Source organism: Gallinula chloropus, assembly GCF_964237585.1.
Source record: "Gallinula chloropus genome assembly, chromosome: Z".
Classification (NCBI taxonomy): domain Eukaryota; kingdom Metazoa; phylum Chordata; class Aves; order Gruiformes; family Rallidae; genus Gallinula; species Gallinula chloropus.
This window is the reverse complement of record NC_140089.1, coordinates 77,311,117-77,336,942: the sequence shown is the minus strand read 5'-3', so window position 1 is coordinate 77,336,942 and position 25,826 is coordinate 77,311,117. Positions and strand designations below refer to the sequence as shown.

The following is a 25,826-nucleotide window of genomic DNA, read 5'->3' as shown; positions in this document are numbered from 1 at the left end:
AGGGCACTGTGGTCCTAATCCCACTGCAAAAATCCCTTTTTTTCCCCTCTGGAGTCACAACATTTCATTCCTTTCTGCTCACCTCAGCACTCCCTGCACTGTAGGTATCACTGCTACCGTTTCACCTTCTCACCTGCTAAAAGAATCACTTCCCTGTAAAATATAAAGTTACTTGAAGCACCCCCATGCTTCTTTACAAAGACATGCACCATCTCAGGTCTCTGAAATATTTTTTTTTTAAAAAAGTAATTACAATAGTCAGATCAAAGAATGGTGTTGATTTCACTAAGATGTGCTCAGTGATTGCCACTTCATCACTAATGCAGGACTTTTCAGATGGTACATGGCCCATTCAGCTTCTGACTTCATAGTTTACAGAAAAAAATGCCAATTTAAAATCATTTGGGTATGGAAGATTTTTAAAACTGAGATTGGGTAGCCGTTGGCTAAATGGCCATCAGTTTGGGCAAAATTAAGACTGAGAGCAACAGAAATTAAGGACTAGAAGCAAACATTCAAAAAGTGCATGCAAAAGATCGTATCTGGTAGCAAAAATAATTTGAAAATGTAATCATGAACACTGTGCATCAAATCAGATACTCTGGAAGAAATTCACTTTTGTCTTTGGATAAATAGATTATATGTAATGCATGCACATGTGTTAAGTACACAATACAAGAGACAACCTTTACATTCTTGGTGTTATAAAACATAGATTCCTAATAGCACAGGAAAATACAAAGAGCATTGTTTTTTTAAAACACATGCTACAAGCTTAGTACTGCATTTAAGATCAGGAAGACCTGGAGTTAGTTTTGCAAAGTAACTTCAATAACAGCTGTGAAGGATTTTAGAGGGCACATAACAATTAACACCCAAACAAATCTTACAGTTAAGTCCTTTTGCAAAGCTTTGAAAATTTGCCAATTAGTGATGTTATCTATGGAGAAATAAATTGCTGAATTTGCCTAACATTGCTCCTTAGTTGCACTGCACTGCCCTTTGCTTCTTGCTGTGTTCAGTGCCCCCCAAAGCTAGTCCTAAGAAACATGATTAAAGCCTTTAGACAAGGATGAAGCATTTACACTTGCAATATCTAACTGACCATTCTTTAAAGAAAGCATGGATAGCTGGTCTAGAAAGAAAGCTCAGCGAGGCATTTAAATTAGTCTTCCTATAAAAAAGGCTTAAAGGCTTTACATGCTGCCTTGACAAGTCGACTTTGGTGGGACAGGCTTTTAGCCAGAGGGTGCAGCAGTTGCCGGACACTGTTCAGCATACACATATCCTGACTGCAAACCAATTCCTTTCTGCACAAAGCAAATGGTGGGAAGAGATTCAAAGTGGCCTGCAGTGAGGACAGAGCAAGGCTCACAATTCTTAATATAAACTATCCTCTTTAGCATTTGTTTCCCATGAAATGGTTTGCAATGTAATCACTGAACTATTTTATACACTGCAAGTGGACATCAGGTATTGCAATGTCTTCTTTTTCCTGCATGCAGTATTTGGTATGTTTGCTTCAGACAATACTTTTAACGTGTTAATTGGTGCTACTGTAGGCTGCCCTGACCAGCTCTTTGAGACTACAAAAGGCAGGGAGGGACACATGATGAAATGAAGGAAAATATACTTCTGCTATTTCTCTTTCTCAGTTGCAATGGAGTTGGGGAAGGATATGGATCATGCAGGACTTGTTAGTGCCACCAACAAGCATGAGACTCCATTATAAAGTAAGGCAAGCAAGCCCCATGGAAAGCAAAAGTTGGGCCATGAAGAAACATCAGAACAACTAGCACGTGGATCAGGCTGCTCAGACTGAAGTGGCTCAGGTAGGTCTGGGCTGGCAACATAAGGATGAATTACTTATGGCTTGGTATGCTCCTGACACTTCAGGTCATTAAGGAAGAGATGCAACATACAGATGGACTTGTGATCGAGGGGTAGACTTGACCATGGACTATATCTCATAGGTCATCCATAAATGTGAGACATGCACTTCAATCAAACAAGCCAAGCAGGTAAAGCCTGTTTGATGTGGAGGAAATACAAACATGGGGAGGCCTGGCAGATTGATTACACCACACTCCCACAAACCCACCAAGGTGTGCAGCATGTGCTTACAATGGTGGAAACAAGCACTGGAAACATACCCCATGCCTCATGCCACTGCCCAAGCACCATCCTGGGCCTCAAGAAGCAGGTCCTATGGTGACATGGCACCTCAGAAAGAACTGAGTCAGACAACAGGACTCATTTCCAAAACACCTCATGGACACCTGGGCCAAAAAGCATGGCACTGAGAGGGTGTTTCACATCCCCTGTCATGCACCAGCCTCTGGGAAAACCAATGACACAATGGTCTGCTAAAGACTCCACTGAGAGCAACGGGTGGTGGGACCTTCAAACACTGGGGTACACATTCAGCAAAGGCCACCTGGTTAGTTAGCTCCAGGGGGTCTGCCAGTCAACCTGGCCCTGTCCAGTCAAAACTTCCATGTACTGTGGAAGGGGATAAAGTTCTTGTAGTGCACATGAAGAACATGTTGGGGAGGACAGTCTGGGTTATGTCTGCCTCAGGCAATGGCAAACCCATCTGTGGGACTGGTTCTGCTCAAGGACCTGGGTGATGTGAAAAGATGGGGAAGTCTGATCTGTACCTCAAAGAGATAGGATTCTGGGTGAAAACAGCCAATGACTTAAACTGTATAATGTTGATCACTACAAAATACTGCTTGTTATCATTGCTAAATGCCATAAAGAAGTTATAGTAAGAGTCATCCAGACAAATAATGAATGAACTTTGATGAAAGCAAGCAAGGTGCAGAGATGATGATACCAGGAGTGGCTTCGGCAACGAATACCCAGCAACTTCCTCAAGACTGTCATCTTCAACCTGCAGACTGTGTGCGTGGACCACACCAGATGTATCAGATACAAGCTCTGGATGCAGCAACAATCCAACAGCACACACAATCTCTCTTGCCCTGAGTCTTGTGGGAGATGGAACCCCAAAATCATGGACTACATGTACTCAACAGACATTTCTGAGGGACGGCCCGCAGACTAAAGGAGTGGTATCTGTGTGTAGATGTCAATAGACAGTTTAAGTACGGTGATTAACTGGAATGCACTGGGAAAGACAGGACCTGAGCATGACACATACAGTATGGAATAAGGAGTGGGGTACTGCTCTGTTTTCAGGTGAGTTTATTTTATTTCCTAGTAGGCAGTACAGCACTGTGTTTGGGATTCTGTATGAGAACGTTGTTGATAACACACCAAGGTTTTATTTAGTTGCTGCTGGGTAGTTGCAGTGCCTACACTAAGCCAGTGACCTTTCAGCTTCCCTTGCCCTGCCAGGAGCACAAGAAGCTGGGAGAGCACAGCCAGGGTGGCTGATCCAGCCTGGCCAGAGGGATCTTCCATACCATACAACATCATGCTCCCTATATATATATATAAAACTGGGGAGGCTAACCAGGAGGCAGATTCACTTCTTGGAAACAGACTGGGTGTTGGACTGTTCTATTCTCTTTTCGTAATTGCATTTGTGCATTACCTGTATTATTATTACTAACACTATTATTACTGATGTGGCTATTGTTATTATTCTCTTCCTTTGTTATCCTATTAATCTGTCTTTATCTCAACCCATGAGTTTGCCGGTTTTTTCCATTCTACTCCCTATCCCCTTGTGCCAAGGAGGAGTGGTGAGCAGCTGTGTGGTGCGTGGTTACCAGCTAGGGCTAAACCACAACAGGATGGCATGGTGCTACTTTGAGGCCAAAAATCTTCAGAATCTTTTGGAAATTATCTTTAATTATCCGAGCTGCCCAGGGTTACACTTCTGAGACAGGACAGCTTCATTCTACATAGCCATTATTCATCACTGGGAATTTTTCCAGGTACATTTCCTTTGGATAAGAAGCTGTATCACAGGACAAAACACATTTTTTCTTTTCCTTAGGGCAGATCTGGCTTTCCTGCATCAGCCCACTCCCATGCCTGTAGTCCCATCTGTCACTCCATAACTCAGGGTCAGTCTTGGCTCCAGCAAACTTTGGTTTGCATTGCTCTGATCTCGCTGTCTACAAGATGCCAAAGTGCCCTTGGATTTACTGCTACCGTATTGACCAGTAACAATGAGAGACCCTATGCAGAATCTTTAGGCTGGTCCAGGTTTGTCAAAAAAAACCCACCTCCAAAATTCTAGTTAAGGATCAATTTTTCCCACCTGGTATGTCTGTCAAAGTTAGTTTGATAGTTCACCTTTCCTGGCCCTCCCTTTTTTCCTGAAAAACTGATTATTGTTTACCAAATGACGAGTGCAAAAATCCTTGGAAGTTATCTTATTATCAGATTTAGTCTAAACAAATCCAACTTTCCTTACCTCCTTGACCACCATTGTATGCTTGTCTTCAGTAAGATGCAACATACTGATAGCAGAAAATTAGCTTCTTGCCTACTTCAATCCATTTTTATGTTAAAACTTTTCAAAACTCTTCAAATGTCTGAGATTTGGCACAACAGGTCTGTTAGTACCAGTAGCAATATACTGTGATTCTGAACAGTGCACATTCAGATAAAATCAATCCCCTCATTTAAAGCCTGGAGGAAGCTGTGTTGAACTCAAAGGGTGTTGCTTAATCCAGCAACATTGGGAACATTCAGTTCTGCCTTTATTCTGCCTCCTGGTCCTGAACTGAACTCAAGGGGATCAAACCACAACAATGTGTAACCGCATGAGACTTTCCTGTTCTAGGTCAACAATTACTACCATGCTCATTCCCTGCTAAATGTAGCAAGACTTTCGAGTTTCCAAATTTCCATAATGATGGAGAGCTAATATTTTACAAATAAAACACCTCAGCTGCTACACCCTATTTTTTTGCCCAGCAGAACTCCAGGGGTTTTGTTGCTGATGTGTTTGTGCTTAGCTCCTCTGAGCATAAACCTGCTACATCTGCACCAGCTTAGTGCTTAGGAGGGGCAGATTTAAGAGGGGCAAACTTGGTACCACAGTAACACGGCAAGAGCCCAGAGCACAGCAAGATCAAGCATGGGCCATCCGGGGAAAACTGCAGACGGGCTGTAGTTATCAGAGCTACACTGGTTCGAGTGATATCCTGAAGCTCTGTGCCACTGTGTTCTTTTTTTTTCTGGACAGGGACTACCAATACCATGACTGCATCATCTATCAGCACATTACATCCTCCCTTAGGTTTCTATAAATGTATGCATCTAAGAGGGAAGAGAGCAGAGGGTTTATTCATTCTTTTTCTTCTGTCCATGAAAGAATGCGGAGTGCTGTGAAGATTTCTATCCTCTTTTTGAACAGTGATGCACCTCCTAAGTCCACAATCTTGTCCAAATCATGTAATTCCTACTTACTCAAAGAAAAAGCCAATGAGTTTAAGAAAATTTATTAAAAGTCCAAAGACAGTAAACAGGGGAAGCCACTTATTAAATAAAAACGGAAAAAAACACCCATATCCTGCAGTACTCCATTTAAGTAATCCATGTGGCATTTAGAAATCAAAGCCAAATCACACAGTTTTTAGCCAGAAGGTATTATACACAGGGTTGTAATTTACTTAGTGAGAAACAGTTCTGGGAAGAGTGCAGCTGATTTGAAAAAACCCCCAAACAACATAAACAGTCTAATAAACTTTTTTCCCCCTCTTTTTATTATCATGCCAATTGTTACATTAAACCTTAGTTAAAACTAGGTAACAAAACTAGAACATAAAGTGCAGTTAAGCAAAACGCTTGTTTCAGATACCTATTTAAAGAAAATGTGGTGTTTTTTCTGCTAATTAGGAAGCACATGATGTTTTGTGCTGAGTGACTGTTCTGAAAAAAATCCCCGATCTCAGATATTTGTACATGTATATATGTATAGATGTACAAATACCTCTATAATATGTCCGTTTTTATATATATGTAAAATTATTATCACTGTTTAACTGCTAGCATTAACTTCAACTCATTGATCTGTTAAGTACTTGACAGAAAGTTTTCCTGATAGCATTTTCAGTGTCTTTCCAGTGCAAGTTTCTAGACCTCTTGTTAGATCCTACTTCATGGTTATCATTTTATTTGTTTGGTTTAACATGCTGCACAGAATAATCTAAGTGCAGCTGCTCTACGCTGTTGTACTGAGAGAAGCAAAGATTCCAGAGGGACCCTGACAGGCTTGAGAGGTGGACATGCATGAAGTTCAACAAGGCCAATTGCAAGGTCCTGCACATGGCTCAGCACAATCCCAAACACAACCACAGTCTTGGTGAAGAATGAATTGAGAGCAGCCTTGAAGAGACTTGGGGTGCTGACTGATGTAAAGTCCAATATGAGCTGGCAATACATGCTTGCAGGACAGAAAGTCAACCTTATGCCAGGCTACATCAAAATTTGCATGATCAGCAGGTCAAGGGAGGGGATTCTCCCCCTCTGCTTTCCTCTCCTCTGGTGAGGTCCCACCTGCAGTACTGTGTCCAGCTCTGAGGTCCCCAGGACAAGATAGACATGGAGCTGTTGCAGCGAGTCCAGAGGAGGCCACAAAGATGATCAGAGGGCTGAGGCAGCTCTCCTACATGGACAGGCTGAGCGACTTGGTGTTGTTCAGCCTGGAGAAGAAAAGGCTTCGGGGAGATCTTACTGCAGCCTTCCAATACCTAAAAGGCCCTACAGGAAAGCTGGAGAGGGACTGTTCACAAGGGCAAGTAGTGATAGAACAAGGGGGAATGGCTTTAAACTAGAAGAAGGTAGAGGTAGATTAGATACTAGAAAGAAACTCTTCCCTGTGAGATGGTGAGGCCCTGGCCACAGGCTGCCCAGAGAAGCTGTGGCTGCCGCCTCCCTGGCAGTGTTCAAGGCCAGGTTGGATGGGGCTTTGGGCAACCTGTTCTAGTGAAGGGTGTCCCTGTCCATGGCAGCGGGGTTGGGATGAGATAGTCTCTGAGGTCCCTTCCAAACCAAACCATTCTATGAATCCATAATCTTCTCAAGACTGATGAATTAATTATTGAGAAATGCACAAAAAATGGAGAGAAATTAAGGATATTTTTTATAGTTAACATACTGTAAAGATCCAGTAGGAAAACAAAATCAGCCATTGCCTCTTGTCCTGTCTCCACAGAGGACTGAAAAGGGGCTGGCTAATTCCCCCTGCATCCCATACTTAAGATATTTCTCTAGACTGAAAAGCCCCTGCTCACTCAGCCTTTCCTCATAGGGGAGATGCTCCAGGCCCTTAATCATCTTCGTAGCTCTTCTCTGGACTCTCTCAAGGAGATCCCTGTCCTTTTTATACCAGGGAGCCCAGAACTGGACACAATACTCCAGGTGGGGCCTGAGCAGGGCAGAGTAGAGGGGGAAGATCACCTCCTTTGACCTGCTGGCCACACTCTTCCAGATGCACCCCAGGATCCCATTTGCCCTCTTAGCCACCAGGGCACACTGCTGGCTCATGGCCAACCTGTCATCAACCAGGACCCCTAGGTCCTTCTCCACAGAGCTCATCTCAAGCAGGTCATCCCCCAGCCTGTACTGACACAGATGGTTATTCCTCCCCAGGTGCTGACTCTACACTTGCTTTTGTTGAATCTCATCTGGTTTCTCCCTGCCCAGCTCTCCAGCCTGTCCAGGTCTCTCTGGATGGCAGCGCAGTGTTCCTGCGTGTCAGCCAGTCCTCCCAGCTTTGTATCATCAGGCACTTGCTGAGGGTGGATGCTATTCCCTCATCAAGGTCGTCAATGAAGATATTAAACAGGACTGGACCCAACACCGAGCCCTGGGGAACACCGCTAGTAACAGGCCTCCAGTCAGATTCTGCTCCATTGATCACCACTCTCTGAGCTCGGTCCGACAGCCAATTCTCAACCCACCTCACTGTCAAAACCCTTGCTGAAGTCAAGGTAGATGACATCCACTGCTCTCCCTCCATCCACCCAGCCGGTGATGAGGTAGGTTTTCATTTTGGTTCACAGAGGTTGAGAATTTCAGACCACGTGTTACAGAAACAGATTTGCTGTAATGTACTTTGGCTTTAAAATAAAATGTTATTAAATCATTTATTATAAGCATGGTATCTTCTTTCCCACCAAATGTAGATTAAAGAATCTTACCTCTTTGAGAACACTGTCTGGATAATTCAAAAGATCAATTTGCCAATAATGAAGACAAAGAGTAACAGGAAAAGGAAATGAGGAGTTACCTCTTCCACAGCTAACACTGCAGGGTGTCCAGTCTCCATACTGCCAAAAATACTCTGGCTCTCCAATCTCATTCTCATGGCTTTCTTCTTTACGTACAGTATATTCATACTTGATTCCAGGGTTAGTTTCTTGAAAAAGTAACTGAAAAACATGTATGTTTTATTCAAGTACTTATGATTTTCATAATCCACTGGACCAAAGCTTTCCAAGTGTGAAAATGGAAAGGTTTCAAAAATGTTTAAAGAGAGATTTTAAAGCAGAAGGGTTTAAAGCAGTCCTTATTGCCAGTTCAGAGCAGCAGGCCAGCAAATCTTCCATTTGTGCACTAACAGTAGTGCACATGTGTATCTTTCTAAGGCACAGTTGTTTGCCATGCACTTTTCTGAGTACAGGTGGGGTTAAGTGGGTCAGCACAACTACTGACTGTAAGAAAAGATAATGCAAAGTACAAGGCACTATGAAATGTGCTGCTGATTAAGTACTATTGCCTATCACCATTGTAAACTATAATTTCCCTAACCATATAAAATAGCTGTTACAAAACAACCAGTAGGTCAGAAAATTACAGACTTTATTCAGACACTGCTTTAATATTATTTTTCTGCATTTCTGGATTAAGAAGGAGAATTCCAATTGAGAAGAGGCACTCAAGAAGTGTACTGTTTGGCTGATGAGAGAGAGAAAAGAAAAACATTATCAAGGGATAGAAGACTTTGGCAATGAATATCTACTCTTTCTCCTAATTGTTTCCTTGACCTTATTTCTGACAGTGAAGGTTGAGCACCCAGTAGATGTGCCTTCCCACCAGACATTCAAAGTGTCTAAGTGGCACCCACTACACCGCTAATACTTCTCTTAATTGCACAATGGATATAGAGGCAAAGAAGCCAGGAAAAACACATTCAGAGAACAAGGGGGCAATTGAAAACTATTTTTGCAGGATTAACAGAAGCCTATTACATTGAAGTTAGAATCTGTAAAACAATATAAAACAAACAAAAGGGAGCAACCTCAGTGGATGTTACATGGCTCGATTTCTCATACTGTACACTATTAATTCATCTAACTGATGCTACACTTTCTTGCTTGGTGTAAGCTGCTATAGCTGTCAGCCTTCCCTGTCTCTCTGTTCATAGCCTGACATCTGCTCCTTTTTGTGATAAACAGTTAATTGTCATTTGGGTCTGGTTCACATCACAGCCAAACGTTGGTCTAAACTGGCATGAGAGACAGGGAAGTCTAGGCAAAGGAGTGACCAATTACAGGGGGAAGGATCCCTATGCTAGTCTCAGCACTGGGTTATACCAGCCTTCAATAATCATCAAACTATGGCCCTGACATCTACTTGTAGGCAGGACAAACACTCTCAAGCAAGGTGTTTATTTCTCTCCAATGTGGCTCAACTGTTTTTTGCAAGACAGAATGCTAATAGTGTGTTTTTTATATAAAAACACATGTATTTTTCCAGCCTCCGTCTCAGACCCCCAGCACATTCTGCTGCCACTCAAATGCAGCAGGTTCTGATAGTATCTCCTATTTACCTGGATCCATATGGATTCATTGGTAGGTCCTGGAGCAGTCAGGTTTTCCAGATCCCCTGTTCTGTCATACTGAAATACCGTTCCTGCCACTTTGTATTCACCATTCCACTGGATGATAAAGCCTCCATTCAGGTAATATTTTTCTGGGTCTTTGCTTCGCACAGCAAGGAAATTTCCTGCTTCTGCAACTTCCATTACTTTGATTCCCCTCGCACCTTTTGGAATCAGCCCAATATCAACATATCCTAAGGAACAAGAAAGGTTCACTGAGTTAACAACAAAAATGTCATTGCGTTTTGCTGTATCAGACTATTAAAACATGAGCTTCACTAGAATATAGATACAAATGAGCAATCACAGGGCTTGTATTTTAGTTAGTTTAACTAAACCAAGCCAGCTTTTCCAGCATTACTTGGGAAATAAGAATATGCATAGTGGCATTTAGAAGGGGTATGGAGGTGGATGCCTTTCTGAGCTACACCAGGTGAAATATACTCCACAGATGAGCATCGATATCTCCACAACATCCAAGGGCTCTGGCATACTGCAATGTGAGCACTCTGGAGAAACACCAGGGATTCCCAGGAAGTTAATTTGCAAAGGTATGTACAGAATTCCATGTACCTTTTTAAAAGCAATTTATTCTCCTCAGCTGTTTTCCATAGATAGCCTTGCTACACAAAGTGGACTATATTCAAATGCCTCAAATTACCATGATCAGATGAACAGATTTTTATAAACTACTGATTTTCATAAGTTCAACAACTCTCTTCATGTATAAAGTTACCTGTAAGAAATAATTTTTAGCATGTGTGTTAAGAATTAACCCAGAGCATCTATTAGAATTTTGCACTACAGGCAATATATGACATCAGATCCCATGCTTCTCACTGACAGAGAACTGAGATTGCTACTGAATAAAAACTCTACATAAAGGAAGTTCATATAGAAATCTGAACACAAATTCAAATAGGTTTCTTGCTACTGCTCCTAGTTGGGCTTTAGAAATTGGATAGGTGACTGCTCTACATGCAGGTGCCCTGGGGGCATGAGCTGCAGGTGCTGATGGCTTACTTCAGGACTGGAATGTACATGTTCCTCAGTTCTTGTCAAACACTGCTGAAGTAACCAATGAAATTCTGAAATTCACATCCCACCACATGCCACGCTGGGCATACTGAAGAGCATTGACAATGAAGAGATGATCTTCAGTATCAATGCTCTCCACCTACCAGAAGTACTTACACAATGTACAAGAACTTGATGTTGTAAACAAGTCATCAGTGCCCTGAAGTCTTTAACATCTGAGTTTTATTTGCAGCTATCCTGTGGGGTTGTAAATATTGGTTCTAATGTCTTATGTTGCTTACGGAACAAGAAAAGGATCTACTTCAGGCCTTTACAAATGAAATGCTATATATTCCACCCGTGAATAACATTCAGCAAGGACAGTTTTCTGGTTGTTGCCTTTTGCAAATTTCCTAGACTGACCGTGCAAATTCAGTAAGCAAAGGGAATAACAAAATCTGGAGGATTACTGAGTAACTTCTATTACTGGAAACCAGTGGTCTAGGTCTATTAGAAGTAACCAAGGTCTAATGATTCTCCCAATTGTTCTATTCATTCATTGTAGAATAGTGTTATGAACACAGTGTGTGATTGTGTAAGTAAAGAGTTGATTAGAAAGCATACTTACAAGCGGGACAAATTAACACAGCATGGAAAATCTTAATTGTGTCATGTCCTGAAAGCTTGGTTTTGCAACCTTGGTGTCCTTTTCCAGTAGTTTGGTGGTTTTTTTCCCCCAAATATAAATAGAGTAACATTTTTTCAAAATACAAAGTCTAAAAACAATAAACCATAACTTTCTCTCTGTTCTACCACGTAAATCTGTATCCTCTCAAGTTTTTGCATAATTATTTGTCCATTCATCTGCTGTTACTCATAAACCTGATTTTAAATGTATTGCAACTGCCTGGTGATAATATCAGATTGCCTTCCCCACAGCCCTCCCTTTTCGAACAGCTAAATTACATCCTGATTTCCCAGAACCTCACACTAATTCCCAATGAATGTTATCTGCTTTTGAAAGCAAAGCTAATCAGCAGCAAGCTTTTGAGTTTGTCACTCAACATAATAAATTTTTGTTTAAAAATGATGTGGATGGTGTTTATATAATTGTTCCCGGTTATATAGCTTCACCTGATAAGGATCTAGAGATCTGAGATTCAATAACAGTCAAAATGTCAGCTGCCTAACCTGCATGCTGTGTTCATTAAATCCTGGAGCATCCACATTATGGGTGCTCCCACCCACACGTGAAATGGCAACTCTCATATGCTATTAATCTTTCCTTTTTAATTAAAATTAAATCTCTATTTTCCTAAACATGGATGAGAGTACAGCGTGAATAAATTCATGCAACCCTTGTGGTAGGCACAGCTCTACCAGGACTGAAGAGCTTGCTTCTGTTTTTCCATCGCTGTGAGAGCAGAATAATCACACTGAGGTGGTTACCACAGTATTGCAGATCAGATAATAGTCAGATCTAGCTGTTTCTCCTTATCACAACAGCTCACATCCCACTCTTCATTTTGTCCTATCTGTGAGCTTCTCTCTGTCTCTTAAAAATGCACACTCCTGAGGCACGACTTTTCTCTAAGCCAGGCTCCAGGCACCAGCATAAGAACATTATGTGTAAAACAGCACAGGCTCCCACTGGCAGATCATATTTGCAAGTCAAGGTACAGTAGCAAACAGCCTTCCTATGGAATAAGGGGAGCAATGAAGTTTGCAATGGAAATGGGAGGAAAAAAATAGAGTCCAGAGGTGGTCTAAGTGAGGACCCAGGAGACTTTCCAGTCTCTCAGATCCCTATTTTTATCATATGGCTACATCTAGACTCCATCCTGAGGTTAGGTTCAGGCACATACCAAATCTATTTGCACTTTTGTTGCACAAAAGGAAACAAAGGGTAGCATGGCGACTGTGGCATGTGTTGGTCATGAGATAACAGGACCAGGATAAGCCCCCAGGTTAGGGTGAGTACATCTGCACTTTATTATTTGGCCATCACTTTGATAAAATTCTGCCCTTCACAGGATTGACATGCATCTGGTTTTGCCTTCTGACTGGCAGAGTAAGACAATCTTATTGTACAATCCCCCATTTCCTTATTTTCATAAATTTAAAAGCACTGTCCCCTTCCTACTGAAAACTGGAAAATTCATTTTTGCCTACACACACAAAAGGGTGAAGACAGGACAACTCCCCATCTTTTTGACCACCATCCTTTTCCTAGCTGCCCCTCCCCTTCCCAGGCAGATCCCTTTGATCCCTACAAACTCATTCCTCCTTTTTTCTTACCCATTCACTTAGCACAGCCCTAAACACCTTTCTTCAACCCTACTATTTCTCCCCATCCCGCAGTGCAATTTCTTCTCCTTCCAAAAGAGCTGGTGCACCTTGCAAACATTCTGCTGCACACAATAATTCTTCTTTACAGCCATCACAACAACATGAGTAAGAACAGGGATTTCCCCTTTTAAATACTCTACTGTAAAATAGAAGACTTCTACCTTAACAGGAGAGCTCGTGACTTCTTTGCCTAGGCCTACACCCCACTGTTCAATGCCCTGCTCATGTGGCAACTTTTCTGCCATAAAGTTCAGCTGAAGCAACTTAAGTGATTTTCAAACAACCCCCAGCCCCCCTAAAAATAAAGTGCAGACCAAGTACTTACTAAAATTAGTGTCAACAGCTGAGACCATCTGTGCATGTCAGACTTCTGATTTGTCTTCCATCAGGAAACTAATGGAATCTATTACACAGATGAAGCTGTTGTTCCTACAGCTGTGGTGGCAGCCCCTGGACCACTATTCCCACTTTGCACCCACAGGAAGGGCAATGAACTTTAAGGAAAATCCATGTAATAAGCACAAATTTAGAACTTTTTGTTTCTGAACACGAAGAGGTAAGACTGCAGGTGAAAATGATCACTCTGCCCTGCAGTGAAAGGCCAAATTATTAAAACTCTTCCCTAGCATTTCACTAGCCTGATCTGGCAACTTAGTCAACTTGCAGACAGAATGCTAGCTGCTGCAGCACCAGACCCAACAAAGGCACTGTTGGACTAAGTTCTGAGGACAGCTTTAAATCAAAGTATTTTAGCTTTGATTTTTTATTTCTCTGTGCCATTAAACATAGAAAAAACCTTTGCATATTTTCCTTGCCAGTGACTGGCACCATGCTTTGGTTCTGTTTTGTTACCTATTTTGAATTTATGAATTTAGGAGGCTGAAGACTTTAAGTTTACATAAACAGTTCAGTAGCCACCCTGCCATAAATCTGTACTGCATGACAGAAATTCACAGTACTTGTCAGAGACAAAGCAAAGCCAGATAATGTGAACAAAACCATTTTCCTATTCTTAGTTTAACACCTATGAACATCAGTGAGATTCATACATTGTCTTAAAAGCTGAAGAGCCCACCAACCTCTGCCTTTCCTGACGCTGTAGAAGGGAAAGAATCTGCAGAATCAATCCATTTTTTATTGAATCTAAAGAAAGCAACGACATCGTTTTACTTAGCAGTCAACATCTCTCAGCAGTATCTGTCAGTAAGGCTTATTGAAGGTTGGGGCAAGAAAAAACTAAGTGAAGATAAAACACAAAATTAATTTAAGAGGCACTTATCTTCCCATGTCTTACAGTACTGGACCTTTTTAGTGAAACTGTTCTTTGAAAATAAATTTCACATCACCTGCAGCCTTAGAAAACCCACACAGAGTCAAAGGCAGAGTGAATTTTAGAATAGAAGAAGCAGAAGATCAGAGGCTGGAGGATTACAGTAGTAGTAGAGGAGAGGGAGCTCTAGATTTCCTTTCTAAGTCTCAAATACATATTTAACCTGCACTGCTGCATGGATGCAGGCATCTTCACAGTTCACCTGTCAGACATGGAGCAGAGGGAAGCAAATCCAATTATGCAGTAGAGAAAAACACCTGAAATACTAAAAGCGATTTTCCCCCAAATGCTGGAAAATCTTATCAAGCCAGCTCTAATTTATTAGCACAAATCATATTTGTGCAAATCACGGTAATTTCATGGAAAAAACCAACTGCAAACAAAAGCCAGGCAAAGCCACAGGCTCTGCAGTTTTCTCCTCCTTACTAGCAGCAATTATTGTTCTTGAGACTTCTAATCTCTGTCTCAGGCTTTCTCTTCAGCCACAGACCTCTCACACTCTCCAGTGCCCCATATTCTCTCCCTCTCCTGTCCTGGTTCCCCATTCAAAGATGTTCACCCAGGCTGTCTCTTTCATCTACAACTCACTGCCATGGTTCTCATTCAGTTTTAGCCTCCCAATCCCTCTTCTAGATTCTTTGGCTCCTCCATTCATGCCACACGAGCCAACTGAAAACCTTCATGTCTCAGTACAGCCAGTGAAGAAAGACTCAGTTCTCCAAATGCTGACTACCTTCACTCTGCAGGAAATTACTTTTCTCCCTTTCCAAGCCACCGGCATCTCACAGAAAACTGTAGAGCGGAAGTGTAACGTTCTGCACGGAGAAGAGGTGGCACGGGGTCATCAGAGCCAATGGTGTCAGATTTATGACACTTAAAAATGAACCCCCAGACCACTCACTCCAGCATTTTCTTGGTGCTTTATCCTGTTGAGAGGTTTGGTCCTGATTTTTCAAGGTGATAAACTGCATTTGTTTTGTAAACACACTTGCAATTTCAGGTTTTACTACTATCTCCGTAACTTGCACAGGGTTTTGGTCTCTTGACATCATTTTTGTTAGATGAAGTGAATTTTAAAAAGCAAAGACAACAGACTACAGATTTTTCCTGGCACATGTATGATTCACTGTGAAACATCCGTTTACAATTTCCTACACAGATCGATCACTCAGTTAGCAATGAGAAGTGCTTAAGCCTTTTTATGTTGAGAAATGACTTCACCACTGAAGAGTTTAAAAAAAAGAACCCATTTTACCAAATCCTTCACTTTGATTAAACATCATCTTCACTGTACGACAAGCAGAGCCATCTCCCAGGCAAACTCCACACTGGTCTTCTGTTGCATTTGAATTTATCTCATAATCACAGCCAACAGCCTAGAAGGAAAAACAGTTCCAGAATAAACGTGGTCTCCACAATGAAACACTCAAAATCCCATACTACTGCCCTCAGTGTACTCTGCTCTTCCAAGGGGGGGAATCAATTGTAGAAATGCATATATCCTCTATAAACCAACTAAGAGTAGAGATTATTTTATCTAGGTCAACAGCACGTGTTGACCTAGATATAATATAACAGCTAAAAAACCTCAAAACCAGCACCATGTCATGAAAATGTGCTGTGCAAATGGCCTTACATCCATGACTGGCCAATACACCTAGGATGTCTGTCTGCTTGCTTATGTCCTAGAAGCAACCATGGATTCCCAGGAATACAGTCCACTAGCAGAACTGACATCTCTGTGCCAGGTTTTAATGGCAATCAGATGGTGCAGGACCACTCCTGTAAACAAACCCTCTCTTCAGCAGGTATAAAGTTTTATACCCGTAACAGCTGCTTCTCCAGCTTGCCAGCACTGGGCAATGGGTCAAAGAGAAAGTTCTGGTAAAGACTGTTTTTTCCAGTTCATGCTTGCTACAGAGAGAAAGCAAGAGGAAAACAAACATTAATTTTGAGTCAGGTCAAAATTTCCTCCTTGCCCAAACCAAAAATTTGGTGCCCTAATTCCTTGAAACATCATCAGTGTCTTCATTTAGTTTCAGGGTGTTTTTTGCCTCTCTTTAAAAAATAGCAAGGTTTTGCAGAACACAACCTAATGTCCAAGACTTAATTGCTGCTAATTGTACTTAAGACATCTGGAGGCCTGTAATTTAGATCAATGGCCATAAGTCTGGTGGCATATGTTTTTTTCAAACTTTCAGATGCAGAAATCTGCCAACTTCTCTTATACCCTCTTGCTGTATGAAAATCTGTGTATCCTTTTTTTGATTCTGAACTTATTTTATCTCCAGTACATCAGCTATGTAATCTGTAAGCTTCTGACAGGAAAATCCATGTATTAGACTAAGCTAAGATCTTCATTCTATAATATTTTTCCATCATTTTCAGCTCAAGAAACACTAAACTTGCAGTCTACGTGTCAGGACTTAATGAACAGCTAAAAAAGCCGCAAAAATGGAAAGAAGGAAAGGCCTCATGTTAGAAATGGTGTTAAAACCTGTCACCTGTATTTTGACAGAGGATTCAAAAATACTAATCCATCACTTAATACCAACACTTTTGATACTTGCTCTGAAAAACAATGTCCACGCTAAAAGGTTCTGCAATAGCTTCAGCTTCTCTCTCCTTTCAGAGAAGGCAACTTTCCTAAAGGAGAAGGTTTGTAAGGTCTTTCACACAGACATATCTCAGCCCTGAGGACTGTGTTTATGAACAGTACAGGATCCTACTGAGAGAGGCTCATACTAAGAACATTTGTGACTACACTTTTGCCTCCAAGCATATAGCTATTCAATGAAGGATGTATTTAACAAAGTACTTAAACTATGCAGACACCACTGCAGTTCAGTGCAGGAGGATTCTTTATCTTGCCAAGAGTTCAGTTCCATATTTTCACTTCTTTGGTAAGACTGCACTCCAGTTTATATTTAACACTTCCTAAGAATTTATAGAGAGGTGTGGAGGTATTTTCTTAAACATATGCATTCTGCAGTATTTTTGCTGTACTATCAGTACATCTGTTATCATATACTATCAGTTCATAAAGTCATTGTTACCAGGTTTATTATTAGACCAGCCGCAAGTTGGAATTTATTCCCTATTCTATGCACACATTCACTATTAAACAGAAAGCTGGACAGAAAATGTCTCAGGCTGACCTAAATTTTCATTGCAATTTTGATTTTTTCAGATTTTTATCTTACCATTCAAACAAATTAAAAGCTATTAAAAGGAAAATCTGGAAACAGAACCCTTGCACTTCATGTTTTGCTATTATAAAATACTATTAATAGGTGTTTTGGAGCTTTGCTTATGAACTTCCAGTAAAAGGAACAGAAAAATATATATCTTAAAATTGTGGTGCTGGTGGTTCAATGACCTTTACATCCTACACCAGGTCATCACCTTACAAGGCCATTGATGATCATCACAAAGTGTATATTCTCATGCGTCACAATAAACAGTTCCAGCAGTTATTCATTCTAAATACATTTACATGAACTTTCATTTCCAGACCGTTTTACTTTTCCACTCCACTGAATATCACATTATTTTTGTCATTCATTAGATTAATTTCTAGATGCTTACTCCTCCCTTTTACTTGCTTTCCTCATGATTCTGATTCTTCTACATAGACATATTTTCTAAATTGCCTTAAATACTGTGCCTCAAATTTCTGCCAAACTGCCTGTTAAAAAGGGATATGAAGACTAGATGCAGGATATGAAAAGCAAGTTCAAAATCGGCAGCCATTAGGCTGATTCTTTTGCACACCTATGTCCCTGTGCACCCTCTGCCAGTGTAACACACTGTGCTACAAAGACCACTGCGTGTCACAGCATGTGCCCAGCAAATTAGCATCATTCCACGCATCCCTCTACCACTGCCCCGTTCACCAAGGCCCTTTTTGATGCACCTGAGACTAGCTTTATTACCGGTCCCACCACACAGTGTGGAGGCAGAAATAATGACCTGAATTGCCTGGCTGCATGACAGGAAGGAGAAACAATTTATTTCCTGCTGCTCAGTAACTAAAGGAAAAACAACCAGAGATATTACCCTTTTGCCACTTCCAGAAGGAGAGAGTTTTATGTTGGACTGGCAGAATCAATGAGTCCTCACTGTTACAGAAGGATATGGTCTGGATGTACTGCCTGGATATCAAAGTTGCATGGATGCTACATTGTGCTTTTATTCTCTGCCTTCCACCTGTCTCCCCCACTGGTCTCCAAGTAAAGAAACTATGTCATGTTGGCCATGCCATTGCCTCAAATAGGAAGAAACGTGTCCTGATGTGCCTATTTCTTTTGTAATGTGCCTAGATGGAGCTGAATCAATGTCCTGTTGGGCCAGCAGTGAGAACCACAGTGAAAAGTAGTAAACCTGCTATGAAAAATCTGAGAGGTGTAATATGCTTTTCAGCAAAAGAAAAACCCTACTTTCCTCCCTAGTACTACGCAGCTGTGTAATTCTCCAGTACCATGTTAGTATCTCAAGATAACAATTGCAAATAGCCAGAGAACAGCTCAGAGATTTGTGTGACTGAAGGTCATTTAAGCCTGTTAAAATTCTGAGGAGATGAATGCTTGTTAGGAACAGCAAAGACGCTAGGTTCTCCCTCCTCAGTGTCTGCACACGCTCTCAATGCATACACCTTGTAAGCCTTTTACATCATGCAGCATGTATTTGTATTTATCTGAACTCCTGTCGTAGTTTTTTGTGGCGGGGTTCTGGTGGAGAAGGGGGGCTGCAGGGTGACTTCTGCAAGAAGCAGCCAGAAGCTCTCTGCAGGCCCCACACAGCAAACACCAGCCGGCTCAAGGCCTGAGTTGCTGACCAAGGCCGAGCCCATCAGCGATGGTCACAGTGCCTCTGGGAGTCACATTTAGGAGAAAAAAAATTGCAAGCAGATACTTTTTGCCCCCAGAAAAGGGAGTGAGAAGATGTAAGGAGCTGTGCAGGAACCAGGGCCAGGGAAGCAGGGGAAGAGGTGCCCCAGGTGCTGGAAAGAAAGATGCCCCTGCAGCCCCTGAAGAAACCCTTGGTGAAGCGGGTGTCCCCCCGCAGCCCATGGAAAAGGCCAAGACCCCACTTGCAGCCTGTGGAGAGGCCCCACGCTGGAGCAGGTGGAGACATAGAGGAGACACTGAGACCTGTGTTGCAGCAAGCCTCTGCAAGCACGTGCAGCCCATGGAGAGAGACAGAGACACAGAGATGAGCAAGAGAGAGATTCGTGCTGGAGTAGGTTTGCTGGGGAGGCTTGTGACCCCGTGGGGGACCAGGCTGGAGCCTGAGAGACTGACAGACATTCTATGACTTATGACTGCACCCCATAGCAGTGACCCACGCTGGGGCAGCTGGGGAACAGCTGAAGCCCTGTGGTAAAGGACTCACATTAAAGTTTGTGGAGGACTGTCTGCTGTGGGTGGGACCCCACAGTGCAGCAGGGGAAGGGTGTGAGGAATGCCTCCCCTGGCTAAGAAGGAAAACAGGTGAGGAACTGATCAAAACCTCCATTCTCCTAGTCCCTGCCCCTTCTTGTGCCACAATGGGGGGAAAGAAGGTCTCCTCGCACTTCTCATTACTCAACTCTGGTGTCACTGGGGGTGCAGGGCAGTGTCATAAATTAGAAAGGTTTTTTTCCTTTATTCTGTGGTGAGTCTGTTCTGCCCATGACACTGATTGCGGAATGATCTCTCCCTGTCCTCATCTTGACTCCTACGCCTCTTAATATATATTTCCTCCCCTGTCCAGCTGAAAAGGGGAGTGATAGAGCAACGTTGGTGGGTGTCTGGCCTCCAGCCAGGGCCAAACCACCACACTCCTCAATGCTCAACAAACATACTCTGGTGGCAGTATCTTTGCTCATCAACACTGGGGGAACAAATGACTGCTCAAGTAAGAATCAGAGTCCACTTGTGATGTAGGGTTTCAAGCATAGGAAGATAGGATATGTGCTTTAAAGATCTAAGTAAAGTGAAAAAAGAGACACACAAATGATGTGTGTGGAGTAGTAGGGTTAAATGGCAAAGTGGTCATGATATATGTTTACGTATTTTAGATTAAATTACTGACAGATCTTGCTGAGTCCCTCCACTCAAAGCTGTTTATAAGTCAGATATCGTGACAGGTGTTAGTCTAGGAAGGTATCCAAAGGAAGGCCAAGTTAGGGAGATCCAAAGGTGACAGTATCTCTCATCCCCTTACTAGCACCATCTGGAAGAAAACACAGTTGTGACTGCAGGCATGTAGCTTTGCAATTCTCTCTTTGCAGCCAGAGTTTCCAGCACTGAGTGATGTAATGTCATTGCATGTGTTCAGTGAATTCCTCTTCCATGGAAGCATAAAGGAAGGAGAGGACTTGGCAATGTTATATGCCAGGTCCTCAAATGAGTTAACAAATCTGGTTTGCCTCTGAATTGATGAGGCAAGTTCTAAAGGAATACCATACCAACACCTCCCTGGTAAGGGTTCCTTCTGCACTGAGGCACAGGCAGCACTTCTGAAAAGTCAGGACCCATATATTGAACAAATTGCTAGGGCCAGATGAATCAGCACTTGTGTCTGTTTGTACTTACTTCCTACTTGAAGATGCATATTATGGCTTTGCCAAGGTGGCTAGGAAAGCATCCAGTATATCTCAGAGAGATAAAATGAAGCATCCCAACCCACATTTAGCCATCTAGGTAAAACAATGTTGCTCAGAACAAAATTATGGAAAACTGCAATATCAGACAAATCAGCTGAATGTATGAGATTGAACTCTTGATTGAATCTGAGTCTAGCTATGTGGTTTTGATGTATCCACCAGGAAAACTCCAAACTTGGTTGTTAACCAAGAGCTACTCTGCACACCAAATACATGTGAGCAATATGGACAGCAGATCTAATGTACAACATCAGTCCATTTGAGTTTTTTACTCAATTTCAGACCTAAGTGAGGTGATATTTTAGTACTCAGAACAAATGTGAAGTTTCTTTGTGACACAGACAAAGGGTGGTGGTCAATAGCTCTATGTGCAGGAGGAGGCTGGTAACAAGCGGTGTCCCCCAGGGTCTGTCTTGGGACCAGTGCTATTTAACATCTTTATCAGTGATGATGGAATTGAGTGCACTCTCAGCAAGTTTGCGGATGACACCAAGCTGAGTGGTGTGGTTGACACAACAGAGGGAAAGGAAGCCATCCAGAAGGATCTTGGCAGGCTGGAAAGGTGGGCCCGGGTGAAACTAATGAGGTTCAACACTGAGAAGTGTAAGCTCTTGCACTAGAGCCAGAAGAATCCCAGACATAGATACAGACTGGGAAAAGAGCCCCTTGAGAGTAGCCCTGCTGAGAAGGACCTTGGTGTCATGGTGAATGAGAAACTTAATATGAGCCAGCAGTGTGCTCTTGCAGCTCGCAAGGCCAGTGGTATCCTGGGCTCCATCAGAAGAGGGGTGGCCAGCAGGGACAGGGAGGTGATTACCCCTCTCTACTCTGCCCTCATGAGGCCCCATCTGGAGTACTGTGTCCAGATCTGGGGCCTGCAATACAAGAAAGATGTGATACTGTTGGAGAGGGTTCAGAGGGAGGCGACAGAGATGATCAGAGGGCTGGAGCATCTCCCTTACGAAGAGAGGCTGAGGAAGCTGGGCTTGTTCAGGCTAGAGAAGAGAAGGCTGTGGGGGCACCTCATTGCAGCCTTCCAGTCCCTGAAGGGAGCAGAGAAATATGAAGGGGACCAACTTTTTTAAAGGGCAGACAATAGCAGGACAAGGGGGAATGGATTGAAGCTAAAGGAGGGAAAGTTTAGATTAGATATTAGGGGGAAGTTTTTTACAGAAAGAGTGGTTAGGTGGTGGCATAGGCTGCCCAGAGAGGTGGTGGATCCCCCATATCTGGGGGTGTTCAAGGCCAGGTTGGATGGGGCCCTAGGCAACTTTGTGTAGATCCAGGCCTGGAGGTTGGTGGCCTTGCCTGTGGCAGGGGGGTTGGAACTCTCTATCCTTGGAGTCCCTTCCAACCCAGACCATTCTATGATTCTGTGATTCTATATAGTCTGGAAAAGCAGACCAGGGCTTTAACAGACACTGCTATTAATTTTTATTGACTTGTTTTTCACATAATTAGCAACATGTTGCCATTGGAGTATAAGAATGATGTACCAGACTAATTATATTAAATGCATTTCCAGATTTGTTTCTCCATGACCTGTAATGTATGTATTGTGTTTAACTAGCTGGACTAAAATACTTACGAATTATATGAAGATACTTGAAAAAGCTTCTAATCAAATGTTATGTTGGGTATCTATTACAGATAAAAGCACACTGGTTTTCAAAAATATAAGCTATTTGGTTTACCTATTCATCATTTGCTCTCAGTTGTGGCAGTTGCATGATTAAATTGTTCACTCCATGATTCTGACCCCAATTAAACCTGTTTGTCAGAAAATGTAAAGCGGCAACAACATGTGAAATGCTTGACATAACAGTATTTATGGTAGCACCAGTACCTTGGACAAAATTTTTTAGAAAGGCTTTGATTCCCCAGAACTATTTATGCTTAAGTATATCTAGTATGTCAGCTCTGATCTTTCATTTCTGATGAATTAAGTTTTGCCAATTCTAAAATAAGTATAAAATTCAACTGTGGCAGGCAAGATTCAATACAGAAGGCATGTGGAAGTGAAAATTAACTATGGCAATCCCAGCCTGTTTGGTCTGTAAATCAGAAACTGAAAGCTTAACATCAGAAAGGCAGCCTTTGCCTCTTCTGAGGAAAAGGTCAAAAGGACTGATGTGCTATACAATATCTATTACACCCTTCAATATGCTAAAGAGTTGTTTCCATCTGGCTTGAACTGCTCATGACTAGGGCAGGTCTTTCATTATCAAAGCTCAAAGGCCCATGCTGGCTCCCAGGGAAGTCACACACAATCTCTTCATTGTCAATCTGAGCAGGGCCTCAGTAACTCCCTTTCACAAATGCATGTCTTGCAAGAGAGGCTTAAAACAAATATTTTATTGCTGCTCCCTGAGGCGCTAGCATTTTACTGAAACAGAAAGTCTTCCAGAAAGGATATACAAATCATATATTAAAAATGTGGAGTTTCCATCACTCTAAGTCTGCAAGCTAATGTAGTTTCCACAAGACACCAAATCCTACTTTTGTTTCCAAACCAAAAAACTATTAGATTTCAAGGGGTTACAGGACACAAATTCTCCAGTTTCATATTAATTGCAGTTGTAATACATCCTCTTCAAGTATTCATTTTATTTACGAAAAATTCACTAAAAGCAATGCTGTCACTGTGGGTATTACAGCACTTAGTGAACCCACCTTGTAGTGCCACAAACGCATGCATCCTCCTGGAAACTTACTCTCAACACACAGAATATGCAGAGAACTCTTTTTCAATAAACTAAACATTATTAAACCTTATATAAAGAGCTGTGTTTGCTCTTTATCTCATTGTAGAGTGTTGTTCAATTTACTGTGGTAAGCCAAAATAATCTGTACTGTCTTCAAGTGAAATGTTTCATCCTTTTACAAGTCAGTTCAGAACAATGTAATGTCTAATGTTAAACTGTATTTTCATAATACAACCTCAGAGTCTTGACATCAATTACAATCCTAAAGCTGTAAAACTTTGTAAAACATTTTATCAAAAAGAAACAGATTATATTAAACTGCTATTTTAAAACAGCAGAAGAGGAAGAAAGGAGTTCAAAGTACCAAAATCAATTAGAACTCAGTCTAACGGATTAATGAAAAAGGATAGAGACAACTCTTATGTCTACTTAGAAATGTTGTTTCTATTAACTTTTCCTATGATCATTAAAAATGTGATAAAATGGAGTACATGACCTTGATTCTCCCTTACCAATTGTTAAGCACCTTCCCATAAATTTATGAAACAAAATTGTAGAGAAAGAAACATGCAAACATACCCAATACCTTACACATGCCATTTATACAGATATCTCGGCTGTGCCTTCCTTCAAAGCAAGGAGTGCCATCAGTGACTGCATCCAGCATCTTCTCTGAAAAGTGGCCGTCTACTGGGCGACAGTGGAGCTCACAGGGGTTTGCTGAAAGGAAAATAAAGATATTTTCTCAGAAAATACTTCAGCAGGATACTGAACTGTAGTGCACAGGGAACGGCAGTATGTCTGTACTACACCTTCCACTCACTTTCCCTGGGTGATATTTGCTGACAGAAATGGCCTAATCAGAAGCAGTTAGCAGAGCCAGATTCGTATAGCTAACAGAGAGTTACAAGCCTGAAAAATGCCACTCACAGACTCTGAAGAAGGAGCTGGAGGCTGGTGCCTTCACGCCTCCCAACTCTCACTGCCGATATGTTAACAGCCAGTAATGGTAATGAGGCCGTCAGCTGTGATAGAGAAAGGGACAAGAAACCACCAAAACCAACTGTCATTAGTGAGGTGAAAGGACAATCTGAGGATGAGATTGCCAGCGACACTGACAAGCAACAGTTTTCCATCAACTGACTGAATGATTTCAGAAATAATTTATAACTGCTTGTCACTGCTGCACCCTCTCTCAGACAGCAGTGAAATGATTGCTTCTGATCTTCTGCATGTCAGAAGAGTGCCCCATCACTGCTTAGTTTCAGCTATCTGCTGGCACTTAATAATTATTTGAAACACTGGACTTCTTTTCTGCTTGGCAATTTATGTGATGGAGGTAATATTGGTGGGTCTGACAGACTCAGGCTGTTATCATGGAATGGTTTGGGCTGGAAAGGACCTTTAAAGGTCATCTAGTTCCAGCACCCCGGAAATGAACATGGACATCTTCCAACTAGATCAGGTTGCTCACAGCCCTGTTCAACCTGACCTTGAGTTTTTCCAGAGATGGGATATCTCCCACCTCTCTGAGCAACCTGTGCCAGTGCCTCATCAACCTTACCATAGAAAATTACCTCTTGTCCTATCACTAAAAACCCTACCAAAAAGGCTGTCCCATCTTTCTTAAAAGCCCTGTTTAAGTATGATAAGGGCACAATAAGCTCTCCCTGTAGCCTTCTCTTTTCCAGGCTGAACAAGCCCAACTCTCTCATCCTGTTTTTGCAGGAGTATTCCAGTTCAGGACAGGCTGAGGCAGTTGGGCTGCTCAGCCTGTAGAAGAGAAGGATCCAGCCAGACCTTATTGTGGCCTTCCAGTACCTGAAGGGGCCTACAGGAAAGCTGGAGAGGGACTGTTTACAAGGGCATGGAGTGACAGGACAAGGGGGAATGGTCTTAAGATGAAGGAGATTTAGACTGGATATTAGGAAGAAATTCTTCCCTGTGAGGGTGGTGAGGCCCTGG

At 42.1% G+C, this 25,826-nt stretch overlaps 1 protein-coding gene across 1 annotated transcript in view; it reads right to left on the bottom strand.

The window, feature by feature from the left end:
• ADAMTS12 (ADAM metallopeptidase with thrombospondin type 1 motif 12) overlaps positions 1–25,826 on the bottom strand; it is a gene marked incomplete at both ends in the record, with an annotated part of 171,682 nt that overhangs the window by 30,475 nt on the left and 115,381 nt on the right. Inside the window, 4 exons of the mRNA XM_084278939.1 lie at positions 8,219–8,360; positions 9,761–10,005; positions 15,763–15,883; positions 24,448–24,581. Of these exons, the coding sequence (XP_084135065.1) occupies positions 8,219–8,360; positions 9,761–10,005; positions 15,763–15,883; positions 24,448–24,581 (642 nt within the window). The remainder of the gene's footprint in view (positions 1–8,218; positions 8,361–9,760; positions 10,006–15,762; positions 15,884–24,447; positions 24,582–25,826) is intronic.